This window comes from Lampris incognitus, chromosome 19 (assembly GCF_029633865.1).
Source record: "Lampris incognitus isolate fLamInc1 chromosome 19, fLamInc1.hap2, whole genome shotgun sequence".
NCBI lineage: Eukaryota > Metazoa > Chordata > Actinopteri > Lampriformes > Lampridae > Lampris > Lampris incognitus.
In genome coordinates this window covers 23533046-23546901 of record NC_079229.1, presented here as the reverse complement: position 1 = coordinate 23546901, position 13856 = coordinate 23533046, and the positions used below count along the sequence as shown (strand labels likewise).

The 13856-nt window shown below is 47.0% G+C and overlaps 1 protein-coding gene across 1 annotated transcript; it reads right to left on the bottom strand.

Moving 5' to 3' along the window:
- Window positions 1-333: 333 nt before the first annotated feature.
- On the bottom strand, window positions 334-10709 carry ccr9b (chemokine (C-C motif) receptor 9b). Its single transcript, XM_056299215.1, has 4 exons — window positions 10645-10709; window positions 6606-6685; window positions 2496-2554; window positions 334-1532 (listed from the first exon to the last, which is right to left on the bottom strand). The coding sequence occupies exons 1-4, from the start codon at window positions 10707-10709 to the stop codon at window positions 471-473; spliced, it is 1266 nt and encodes a 421-aa protein (XP_056155190.1). The 3' UTR covers window positions 334-470.
- Between the last annotated feature and the right edge of the window lie 3147 nt (window positions 10710-13856).

Sequence of the window (13856 nt, the reverse complement as noted above, 5' to 3'; positions counted from 1 at the left end):
CAATATTTACAGAAATATAAACTTTATAAAAGTAATGTAAGGATTATTTAATTGAAATTATTCAATTTTGGTACCAAGTGTCTTGTTTGTTGTTTTCAAATGAATGGACCGAGACCTTTTCCAAATTTTCCTTTTCCGAACCTTTTATTTATCCCACATGCCAGAAGACTGTCTCTCTCGCCTTCCTTTTGCACTTCACTAGCCTGCAACAGAACATCTAGGATTCTGGGTAACACAGTCCCTAACGAAGGCATGTAACAACACACCAAGCTTGTCTAGAGTGACAGGAAATGTTGAATGCAAACTTCAAGGAACTTCTGCTTGAACTGACTATGAACCTGTCTTAAGTCTCAGCAAACCTTATAGGGTGACAAAGGACCTGTGGTAAGGCCTTCACAGGAAGATCATACTGTAAAAATCATCAGTGTGGAAATCTAGGCTCAGGTTTTGGGAATTGGGGAAGGAGATATCTATAAGGAGAGAGTTGGCATAGTCTCGGTGTCTGACATGACAGAGGAAGGTTTGGGAACTGCCTGAGCTTCACTACAACCTCCCTTGCCAAAACAGTAAGTAAACCACCTCAGCATCTTAAAGAAATCGTTCCGGAGGCGAACACCGAGGAAGACATAGAGGACTGGGTTCAGGCAGGCGTGAGTGTATGCCAAGCTCTTGGCTATCTGTCCAGCTATATCAAAGTGTTTCACGGTGTCGCATTCGGTGATGGTGGTATTAGCTGCCTGCAAGGCCTCGATCACCAGGAGACCATTGTACGGCAGTTGAGAGAGGACAAACACAGCCGCCGAGACAAGGATGACCCGTAGGGCTTTGTGCTTTTCAAAGCACCTGGCCTGCAGCAGAGTGCGAATAATTATAGAGTAACAGAGCCCCATCACGACTAATGGCAAGCAGAAGCCCATACAGATCTGCAGGGACAGCACGATGATCTTGGTCCGGTTGTTCCAGTTGTTCCAGTAGACCAGAACACAGAAGGACTGATTCTGCAGGTCGTTCTTCTGCGTGGCAAAGATAAACTCGGGCAGGGCCAGGAGAGCGGAGGTGACCCAGACACCTAGACAGACCAGCCTGCTATAGGAGCGCCTCTTGTTCTTCGTGTTGTGGGCCTTGGCAACCTGCACAATGGCAATGTAGCGATCCACACTGATGCAAGTGAGCAACAGCATGCTACTGAAGAAATTAATCTTGTACATTGCTGAGACAACCTTGCAGGTACCCGTGCCAAACGCCCAGCCCTGCTTGGCATCTGTCGCCCAGATGGGCAGTGTGCCCAGGAACAGGAGGTCAGCCACAGCCAGATTCAGCAGGTAGACATCAGTCATGGTTTTCAGGCGATTACGAATAGTCGCATAGATCCCAACCACCATCAGGTTGCCCAGGGCACCAAGGACGAAGATGATATAGAAGAGCGGTGGTTCATAATACCGCCGGAAATACCTGACCCTGCTCTTGTCACACATACCAGAGTTGTCTACAGAGTAGGTGACGTAGTCTTCTGTAAAACCAGAGCCAGTGTCCTGCAAACAGAGAGAGGATCATTCTCAAATGTGAGGATTATCTTAATGACTAATGTGTCAAATGATCAAATAATGGGTTTCATGCACACACACAAAAAAAACCAACAACAACAAAAACTTTACAGCAACGGTGTTTCCTGTCTATGCTGTTTTTATGGGTCGTCTTTTTCTTGTCTGCATTATTCAACTTTGGTCTGCTATCGGGGCTTCATAACACAGGTGCACGTATAGTGGGGATGCACTGACACGACATCACACACTGCTGATGAGGTTCTCACTCCGCTAACCCAACTGTTTGGCAACCGCCGTCAAGGTGCAGCAAGGTTCTGTCTGCGCTGGAGAAACCACACCACTGCACAACTTCCTGCTGCCTTCCAAATCTTAGGGGCTGCTAAATGATCCCTAGGGGGCTCCAGATAGGGACCGGCAGCACACGTCAGTGCACCCAGTACTTTGTGTTTGACACAGATGTAGGACAGAGATAGGAGGTTCATTGTTTCCCCAAAGCAAATGCTAATTCTGATGCTGATTCTGCCAGGACTTTGTCTGGCGTGTGTGTCTGTGTGTGAGCACACAGTAGACGTGTGCTTTAGACAAACTTCAATGTGGTGTAGCAAAAAAAAACAAAAAAACAAAAAAAAACCGAAAAAAAAACAACAAAAAAAAAACAACAAAAAAAACCCATACTTTTTTCAATGGAAAAAAAGAGGTACCAAGAAATGAAGAATGCAATGTGCACCACCGCATCATGTGCTGTGATAACTCCATGTAAAGTAAGAACATTAAGATGCAATCAAAGCCTCTCTGCAACAGGTTTTATTCCAGCTCAGCTATCATGCATGCAGGGGGTCTTTATCAGGGGGCGTTCAGCACAGAGATGCTCTGTTCATTAGCCCATCAAGTCTGTGGTATTTGGGTTTTTCAGTGTTATGACCGCTTTATATGACGGCGAATAATGCTTACAGTTTCATCGGTGGGAGATCCAGCTGTCACGTTGATTAGAAATTGAAAGTCCATCTTATCTGCAAGGATGGGGACAAAAGGGTAACAGTTTAAAAATCACAAGTCATCATATAAGGCTCATCTCACATCGCTCAAACTTTCTACATGACCCAAATTCAGTGGAGCGCTGCGGAGATTTAAGTACCACACAATGCTAGACTTTAAAAAATTTTCACTAAGGAGTTTATACTATATCACAGAAATCCAGTTAGGAATTAAAAAAATATCCCTTCACTTACCCAGTGGATGCTCAGTGGAGTCGTCACTTGTTTTGTTTTTTTTCTTCTTCGACTGTTCTGCTGTGATGTCAATAAAACTTCGATGAAGACGTCTGGTTGGGTTATTCACTGGTTTTGCTGTCAGGCTCAGCCTCTGATGCTTACACCACCCTATATATAGCCTTTAACCACCGAGTCACGTGCTGACGTTGATGCAGTTTTTTTTGGGTTTTTTGCAAAATAAGATAGACAATACACATCACATCCAGCTCCTGTCCATGGGTATGGAAAGTCTTTGAATGGTCGATACAGTCCGTATCTTTAAGTGACTGTCAAGAGTTCTTCAGGTAAGGTCTGTTTGAGAGTAAAACTAATGAATCACTGCCGTCAGGCCGGAATGGAAAGAATACACCCGCATGCTCTTCACAGGCTGTCACATTTCTTCAAGTCGTCGCCTATTTATCATCATAGTATAACCACAGGTGGAGCACTTATAAAGCCGTGGACCAATGACGCTTGAAACTGAAAACCATCATGAGACACAGGGGAAGGGGGGGGACACCCCCCAAATGTAACGGTGTATTTGGACTCAATTGCAGAGAAGAGGCAGTTGGGAAGTACTAAGTCGCTTTACTGGACTTCAACAAAACACCAAATAACAAAAGACTGCTGCCACGCAGGGCAGGCAAAAATGCAAACTAGAATAAACATAAATGCTAAACTAAGCAAACACTCTCACACACAGGAGGCAGATGAAACACTCTCTCGCACAGAGGAGGCACATTAGAGTTCGGGGGGGGGGGGTCCAAGCGCTTCCGCAGACTAACGTGAAGCCTCCCCGAGACCCGACCGGGAATGACTGCAAAACACCCAGCCAAATAGTCCCCGGCACAGGTGCACACCATCACCGGCCCATCAAGGAGACTGGGCGCAGGTGAACCAAAGCACCAGTCAGGAGATGGAGAGCCGAGATCACAGACCATGGCAGGTGCCCCTAATCACAGGCCAACCAGTAAGTAGGTGCCACTCATACTGGCTGATTGCAGGCCGATGGGGAAATGTCACCTGCCGGCTGCTGAGCCTCTGGCCAGTGAGCGTGTCACCAAAACAAAAGAAGGCTGTGTAGTGGTTATAGGGATACATAATCCCCCTTACTGAGCTTGTAGGAACGTTTGTTTACAGCTGCGGTTTTCTCGGTGCGTGTTGAAAGTGACACACTTCCGCTGGGCGGGTTTTTGTTGTTGTTGTTATGGTGAAGGAATAAATGGTGCACGTTGTGTAGCCGAACGAGAAAGTTGTCACGACTCCTGATTGAGCTCCTCTACAGCTGTAAATTAATTTCACACCAAGGAGCAGAGGTGTTACTAGCTCTTGTGCCATCACCAAAAAGCTCATTTGCTCAAATCCTCAAGCAACTACAACGTCTCCTCTGCAGCTGTTCTTGTGCAAAAACCGTGATAGGGAAGTGGAAGTATGAATTGGTATTGCCCTCTGATAAATATAAATGCCAAAGAAGCAGAGGGGTATTTTGCAGCGTGGCACTTCTTGCTGCACGGCTCCCTAGAATGTCATAGCAGAAAGTCCCTGGCACGTCACAGTCGAGAAACAATGGTACTGAAGAACCAGCACACTCATCTCATCAATATCATTTTCAAACAGAAACCATGACGCTTGTAATGGAATGGTTTCCTTTCTTTTTAGAGCCTCCCTGCCACTAGGGGCATAGTTCCATTATCTTTAGCGTCTTTTGCCTTCTTGCGGCGTAGTTAAGTACTGCAGTTTCAGCTACTTCCTTTTCCTGTGACAACAAAGAAAATGGTGCTTCTTCAGTGCAGCGATATTCATGCTTCCTCATTAGCCATATAGTTTCTACCCCTTTGAGTGACAATATCTGTAAGTAAAGCTATTATCCATCACTGCTAGAATCTTTATTTTAAAGGTTGTTTTTTTACATATTTGCTACAGTTTGTATAATTTTGGTAACATGTATGACAGCACGGCGGCGCGGTGGTGCAGTGGTTGGAGCGGGTCGCCTCAGAGCAAGAAGGTCCTGGGTTTGAGCCCTGGGGTAGTCCAACCTTGGTGGGTCATCCCGGGTCATCCTCTGTGTGGAGGTTGCATGTTCTCCCCGTGTCTGCGTGGGTTTCCTCCTTGGGCTCCGGTTTCCTCCCACAGTCCAAAGACATGTAAGTCAAGTGAATTGGCGGTACGAAATTGTCCCTAGAAAGGAATGTGTGTGTGTGTGTGTGTGTGTGTGTGTGTGTGTGTGTGTGTGTGTGTGTGTGTGTGTGTGTGTGTGTGTGTGTGGGCGGGCCCTGTGATGGCCTGGCGGCCTGTCCAGGGTGTCTACCCACCTGCCGCCCAATGAGTGCTGGAATAGGCTCCAGCGACCCTGAGAGCAGGATAAGCGGTTAAGACAATGGATGGATGGATGGTATGACAGCACATTTTAATGATGACATTCAGGCTATACTTTTGATGCTAGTGTAAATACAGTGTTCAATGCAATACCTGATTAGTTACAACTTTTATACTTACCTTTGTTTCCTGAAAAATAGATGATTAGTTATCCTAACTAGATTGAGTAAGCAATTTTGTATTGTATAGTGTAACATGCATGGATAAGAAGACACGCTGGCCGCTGGCTGGCGGGTCTGAGCCTTTAGGCTAGCGGTTAGCGATTACTCCTGCGGTGTGGGCGACAGGGGTTCGCTTCCCGGCCGCGGCAGTTTCTGTGGTTGCGTTGTCCCCCGAATTCGCTACAATACTGATGTATGCTTTTTTGTATGTTTATTTTCAGTTTCACACTTCCTCGTTATCAAATCCTGTCCATGTATAACACTGGTCTGTTCCTTGGAGGATATGATGCAAGGGAGAGTTTAGCTGGCTGTAAAATCCTAATATAGGACAAGAGTCACATTGGGTGTAGCAGTACAGTGAAAAGATAGCACTCTGCGAGGGACATCAACTAACTGTCGGACTCTGACATGGATGCCAGAGGTCAGTAACTGACAAAGCCTTTTCAAGTCAAGCATTCATCGACATAATGGAAAATTTAGAGGCTAAAGGTCAAGACAGTGAGGAGAATAAGTCACTCTCCTCTCACTCCTTAAATTCCTCAAAATCTTCAAGAAAGCTGAGTGTTAGATCATCAGCAGGATCTTCGAAAAGATTGTCTGCATCAACTAGAGCCAGTATGGCAGCAGCACTGGCACTGGCGGAAGCACAGGCTGCTAAAGCCAGAGCAGCCTATGCTGACAAAGAAATTAACATTAAATTAGAGGAGGCTCGCATAGAAGCTAATGCAAATGTTGAAAAGGTCCGCTTAGATGCAACTCTTGATTCACTTCAAGCCAAGAAAGAAGCTGACACTTTCATGGCCAAAGCAGAGGTGATGCAGTCTGCTGCTGCTCAGCTTATTGCAGAGCGAAGTGAAGAGTTAGAGTTCTTGCCCATCCAAATAACCCCAGAGCAGAAAGTGAGTGAGTACACTCAAGCAACTACACTGAGCTCACTCAAAGACAGAAAGACAAGTCCACTCAGCATGGTGACGTCACCCCTCAGCAAAAACAAGTGAAACCTTCACCAGAGTTCACATCTTACTTCAGACAAGATCAAATCAATACCACTCATCACCACCAGAGGGCAGTAACCCGGCGCTGCAAAGAGATACACTTCTACAATGGCTTTCCTACAGCGAGCTACAACCACAGTGGAGGTGTAACCCAAACCTTGCACCTACTGACAACACAACCACTGACCTCGCCAGGTTCCTAGCAAAGAGCCAGCTGGTAACTGGAGGACTGACTAAGTTTGATGACAAGCCGGAGAATTATCTCAGCTGGAAGGCTACCTTTCAGAGTACCATTGCAGACCTTGGTCTTACTGCCAGTGAAGAAGTAAACCTGCTCATCAAGTGGTTGGGCCCAGAGTCTTCAGAACAAGCTAGAAGGGTCAAAGAAGTCAACATATGTCATCCATCTGTTGGTGTAGGTATGATCTGGACAAGACTCGAAGAATGCTATGGCTCAACAGAGGCAATAGAAAGAGCCTTGTTCTCTAGAATAGAGAACGTCCCAAAGCTCCCCAGCAAAGAACCTCGCAAGCTCCGCGAGCTATCAGACTTGCTCTTAGAACTCTTAGCTGCAAAGCTAGATGGATAGTTACCTGGTTTAAATTACCTCGACACAGCCAGGGGAGTAGGTCCAGTTGTGGAGAAGCTACCCTTTCACCTCCAAGAAAAGTGGACAACAGTTGGGTCAAGAGTTAAAGAAGAGCATAGAGTGGCCTTCCCACCTTTCTCTGTCTTTTCTGAGTTTGTGCAGAAAGAGGCCAGAGCAAGGAATGACCCAAGCTTTACAACAGCTTCTATCTCCTCTGTCAGCTTCAAAAAAGAAAAGCCCCTGGGTAATTACAACAGAAGGCCATCAGTTACAGTGCACAAGACAAGACAGACGTGTGAGCAGAGGTAACAACAAAAGTAGAAAAGGGTAGTTGAAGATCTAAGCAGACACTGTCCTATACATCACAAGCCACACCCACTGAAGAGATGTGGCGGTTTCAGGATGATGCTGCTTGAAGACAGAAAGAAGTTAATCAAAGACAACAACATCTGCAACTGTTGCCTTGCATCCACCAGTCACCAGGCAGAGGACTGTAATGTCACCATCAGGTGTGTGGAGTGTGAGAGTGAGAGGCACTTGGCAGCTCTTCACCCTGGCCCAGCACCACAGACAACCAAGCCCCTCTCTTCCCCTTAAGAGCATGGCGGGGAGGAAGCAAGCTCATCAAAGCTGGATGTTACAGCAACGTGTACAAAGGTATGCGGAAATGGATTCACAGGAAAATCCTGCTCGAAGATTTGCTTTGTGCATGTCTTCCCTGAAGGTCAGTGACACAACAGCAAGAAGATGTACGCAATTGTTGACGACCAAAGTAATCTGTCTCTTGCAAAGACTTGCGAAGAGTTTTTTGACATCTTTGACATTCAAAGCACAGTTGAACCATACACCCTGAAGACCTGTGCTGGCGTAGGAGAAACATCAGGTAGAAGAGCTTGCGGCTACACAATAGAGTCATCTATCCATTTTCCGAACCGCTTATCCTGCTCTCAGGGTCGCGGGGATGCTGGAGCCTATCCCAGCAGTCATTGGGCGGCAGGTGGGGAGACACCCTGGACAGGCCACCAGACTATCACACAGAGCCAACATACACACACACCCACACCCACTCACATTCATACCTAGGGACAATTTAGTATGGCTGATACACCTGACTTACATGTCTTTGGACTGTGGGAGGAAACCAGAGCCCCTGGAGGAAACCCACACAGACATGGGGAGAACATGCAAACTCCACACAGGACAACCCGGGATGACCCCCAAGGTTGGACTACCCCCCGGGGCTCGAACCTAGGACCTTCTTACGGTGAGGTGACCGCGCTAACCACTGCACCACCGTGCCACCCACAATAGAGTCAGTAGATGGGAAAATGAATTTTTCTCTCCCTACGCTCATTGAGTGTAATGCTATCCCTAACAAAAGAAAAAATACCCACTCCTGAAGCTGCACTACACCACCGCCATCTGAGGTCAATAGCTGCTGAGATACTGCCCCTCGACCTAGATGCAGACATCCTCCTGCTCATTGGACAGAACCTTCTGAGAGCTCACAAGGTGAGAAAGCAGTTCAGTGGCAGAGACAACGACCCATATGCACAGATGCTCGACCTGAGCTGGGTTATCATAGGCGATGTGTGCCTCAGCAGTGCTCACAAGCCAACTCAAGTGAGTGGTCTAAAAACGCATGTGTTAGATAATGGACGCCCAAACCTTCTCACCCCCTGTGACAGCCGCATCAATGTGAAGGAGAACTTCAGTCTTGAGTTACTCGAAAGCCACTCCCCATCAACTTCAAGCTTCAAGCCCATACTCAAGACCCACTGAAGAGTTTAGGAGAGGCGGTCTTTCGCTGCTCTGATACCGACAACCAGCTTGCGCCATCTGTCAAAGACATGCTCTTTCTGAAGAAGATGGAAGGAGTCTTCAAAGATTAAACGAACATCTGGGTCGACCCATCACCGTTTCGCAGCCCCAGACGTTTACTCCCAGACAACAGACCCTATGCCTACAAATGGCTTATGTCTCTTCAATGCCAGCTAGACAAGAAGGAAGACATGAGAGCACACTTTGTCGAGTTCATGCAGAAGATGCTCGATAACAATCATGCAGAACTGGCACCACCTTGTGACAAAGATAAAGAGAGACGGTATTTTCCCACCTTCGGTGTCTACCACCCACAGAGCCTGGTAAAATTCGACTCGAGTGCACAGTTTAATGGAGTGTCTCTTAATGATGTGCTGCTTCCGGGGCCAGAACTCAACAACACCCTTTTGGGTGTGCTTCTCCGCTTCCGAAAGGAACCTGTTGCTGTCACAGCAGACATAGAGCAGATGTTCTGCTGTTTTGTTGTTCTGGAAGGTCAGAGATTTTCTTCGCTTTCTCTGGTGTCAGGACAACCACCTCAGCAAAGATGTGATAGACATGAGAGTCCATGTCTTCGGCAATAGTCCCTCCCCAGCAGTGGCTGAGAATGGCAGCAAGGGAGGCAGAAGATGAATACGGTAGTGAGGCATGACAATTCATAGAACGAGACTTCTATGTCGACGACGCACTGAAGTCCTTTCCTACTGAAGCAAAGGCCATCGATATCCTACAGAGAGCTCAAAACATTTAGTTTTGTTTTGCGAACGGGACCCAGATACTTTTTTCCTTCCTTTTTGAGCATGTAGCTGAGAATAGAGAGTGGTCAGACGCTGACCGCACACTACTTATGCGGTGCGTCCTAACGACTAAAGCGCAGGAGGCTTATTCTGCTCTCACTGTGGCTGAGAGTAAAATTTATGCAACGGTCAAGGCTGCAGTGTTGCGGGCTTACGAGTTCGTGCCTGAGGCATACCGCCAGAGGTTTCGGACATGGGAGAAGTCTGGGAAGCAGACGCATGTTGAGCGCGCCAGGGAGCTGGTTACCCATTTTAGTCGATGGTGTACAGCTTTGAAAGTTGATACTTATGATGCTTTGTGTGATTTGGTCGTTCTGGAGCAGTTAGAAAATACTGTTCCGCATTTGTGGTTATTCCTGATTTTCTTTTGTCTGTTTCTCGTAGTGACCTGGTGGGGGGAGCAGAGAGCTGAACCCTAGCTAAGTCAACTGTTTGATGGAGTTCTCGGCGTTGATGATGGGAGGAGGGCTGCGGGTGGTTACTTGCTGCAGGACAACCTGTTGGTGAGGAAATGGGTGCCACATGGGGAAACTTTGTTGGTGATCCCGTTTTTCAGATTGTTGTTCCTTCCAAGTTTCATGGTGAAGCGCTGAAGACGTCTCATGATCAGTCAGGACATCTGGGGGTCTGTAAGACCTATGTCTATATTCTGCGATATTGTTTTCTGGCCTCGTGTGAAGAGGGATGTGTCCAGGTATATTAGAACATGTCGTACATGTCAGTTGACTGGGAAGCCAAACCAGAGCATAAAGCCAGCTCCTCTGTGTCCTATTCCGGCAGTCAGGCAGCCATTTGAGCACCTGCTAATTGACTGTGCGGGTCCTTTACCTCGCTTGAAGTCTGGTAGCACATATTTGCTTACAGTGAGGTGTCAGAGCACAAGGCGTCCGACTGCATATCTGCTTCATTCCATTACTGCTAAGTCGGTGGTAAAAGTGCTTACACAGTTCATTTCCACCTTGCGATTCCAAGGGTAATACAGAGTGATCAGGGCTCACATTTTTCGTCTCACTTGTTTGCTCAAGTTTTGAAACAGATACGGGGTTAAACATAATCAGTCTTCAGCATAACATGCTCAGAGTCAAGGGGCTCTAGAAAGATTTAATCACACCCTGAAGTCTCTGTTGCGGAGTTATTGTGTGGAGTTGAACCAGGACTGGGAAGAAGGGCTGCCATGGTTACTGTTGGATGCCAGAGAGGTGGTGCAGGAAAGCACTGGGTTTAGCCCTAATGAGCTTGTTTTTGGGCATACAGTGCGTGGGCCCCTCACTCTGCTGCATGACGGTGTAGTGCAACCGGAGCCTCCAAATAACTTGATAGGGTATGTTAATGGGTTCCGGCATTGGTTGTATGCAGCTGGGGGAAATGGCTAAAGAAAGGTTAACCTCTTCACAGGAGAAAATGAAGCGTCTGTATGACCATAAAACTGAGCAGCATCAGTATAGTCCTGGTGATCAGGTTCTGGCTTTGTTGCCAATTGTTAGTTCTCCCTTTCAGGCTAAGTTCACTGGAGCGTTTACAGTGTTACGTCAGGTTTCAGATCAAAACTACCTGTTCTCAACGCCAGGGCGTAGGAAGTCCACTCAATTTTGTCATGTAAACCTGTTGAAACCTACTATGCTCGTGCGTCACAGTTAACCTAAAGTGGTGAGGGGCAGAAAGTCTCCTAAACCAGTTTCAGTGGCTGCAACGGTGGCAAGTTCTGTTATTTCCTTCCTCCTTTGTGCAGGAGGATGACGGGGTTACACCGCCTGACGAGAGCTTGTTGCCTGGCCGGTTAAAAAAACTCTGAAACACTGCAAAATCTGGTGTCTCTGTTTGGGCATCTGTCTGAGGTGAGGTGTGCTCTTATCAACAGCTATATGTGCTTGTTTAATGGTACACCAAGCCGTATGCACTTGGTAGAGCATGATATTGATGTAGGCGAGGCGCAGCCAACCACGCCAACGTTTTTTACAGGGTGTCAGAGAAAAAACGAAAAGTGATGGACGCAGAGATAAAATATATGCTTGAGAACGGTATAGCAGAACCTTCTTCTTCTAGCTGGGCGTCACCGTCTTTGCTGGTTGATAAGTCTGATAGAAGCCCTAGGTTTTGTACAGATTATCATAAGGTAAATGGGGTCACTAAACCAGACGCGTATCCACTGCCACGTATTGAGGGCTGTGTGGATCAGGTCGGCTCAGCTCAGTAGGTCAGTAAATTTGATTTACTGAAGGGTTATTATCAAGTACCGCTGTCTAAAAGAGCCAGAGAAATTTCAGTTTTCATAACCCCTTCTGGTCTTTTCTCTTATGCAGTCATGAGTTTTGGGTTGCGTAATGCACCAGAGGCGTTCCAGAGCCTGGTGAATATGGTCGTGGCTGGGCTGGAGGGGTTTGCGGTGTACCTCGACCCCGTTGTGATCTACAGCGATACGTGGGAAGAGCATTTGATTCATATTAGAAAGCTGTTCGATTGTCTGGGTGATGCACGCCTGACAGTTAACTTGGCAAAGTGTGAGTTTGCTAAGGCCACCGTCACCTACCTTGGTAGTCGGGCAGGGGACCGTGCGTACAGTACAGGCAAAAGTGACTGCAATTGAGCAGTATCCAGTGCCAGCAACCAAGGAGGAACTCCAGCATTTTCTGGGTCTTGTGGGTTACTTGTAAAAACTTTTTCGACTGTGGTAGCTCCTTTGACAGATTTACTTAAAAGCAAGGCAAAGTTCATTTGGTCAGTTTCTTGTCAACAAGCCTTTGACAATGTTAAATTTGCTCTTTGTTCACCCCCTGTTCTTGCATCTCCATGCATGAACAGGCCCTTCAGGCTGCATGTGGATGCAAGTGATGTAGGAGCAGGCGCTGTCCTGTTTCAGTGTGATGGCAGGGGTGTGGAACGTCCTGTGAGTTTCTACTCGAAGAATTTTAACTCTTTTCAGTTAAATTATTCTGTTATCGAGAAGGAGACGCTTGCACTTATTTGGGCACTACAACATTTTGAAGTCTATGTTGACTCTGGTTCTGTCCCTCTGATGGTCTACACACAGACCATAACCCAATAACCTTTTTGCATTCTCTACGCTGCCCAAACCGTAGGTTGATGCAGTGGATTTTTTTTTTTTTTGGATATCTGCCACATTAAAGGCTCTGAAAATATTGTGGCAGATGCTTTGTTAAGAGCATCCTGCTCTTAAGTTGTACTGTACTGTTTAATTAATGTGTAACCTCTCTGGCCTTCTATCGCTCTTTGTCACTCTTAAATGCTTCTCCAGGTGCCGGAGTTGCTGGGTTGCAGGGTGTAGTTGGTTGGCTGGGGGGGACTCTTTAAGAACCGGTCTGTACAGAACATGTATATGGTTAAGAGCAGTTAAGCTATAAAGTTATGCCTATTCACTATTTTGATTTTTGAAGTAGCTGTAGTCTGCCGGCTTCCCGATGGGAATCCCATTTTTATGGGGGGGGGGGGGGTGACGACCCCTCCGCTCCACTAGGGGCGCCTGTGGTTTTGTGTTCTTCTTTGTCTTGCAGGATCTTGGTCAGGGGCGGAGGCTCGTCATTTTTTGCTCATGAGCTGAGGACTGACTACTACGTTTATTTCATTGTTCTTTGTCGTTTTTTTTTTTTAAATAAATGTGCTTGGGCAAAATTGCAAACTTGTCTGGTCTCCCATCTTTGTCGCAGCCTACGAGCCGGACTGTGACATATGCAAAAGAAATCGAATGCATCGTGGCAAAATGAGACTTACACAGTTCCCTCCGCAAACGTCACCCAATCATTGATGACAATGGCCTACTACGGGTAGGAGGACGCCTTACAGAGTCGAAGTTTCTGAGACATGAAGGCAACCCTCTTCTAATCCCAGGGAAGCATCACATCGCTACACTGCTCATCCGTCACCATCATGCAACTGTAAAGCATCAGGTTGGTTCACGGGTAGTAGGAGCAAAGAGAGCTATCAGCAACAGCATCCACAGATGCGTGACTTGCAGGAAGCTACGAGACAGAATAGAGCAGCAAAGCATGGCAGACTTACCTGCTTAGCGTTGACAGATTGATCCTCCATTTTCTTATGTTGGGCTTGATGTATTTGGACCATGGGAGGTCATTGAACGCCGTACGAAAGGTGGACAGGCCAACCGTAAGAGATGGGCGGTTCTGTTTACGTGCAGGTCCACTAGAGCTGTTCATATCGAGGTGATAGAAACTATGAGCTCCTCTAGTTTGTCAATGCACTTCGCAGATTTTTCGCGATCAGAGGTCCTGCTAAGCAGCTGTGGTCTGACTGTGGGACCAACTTTGTCGGTGCGTCCGGAGAACTAAAGCTAGATCCTCCGAGTCCTGG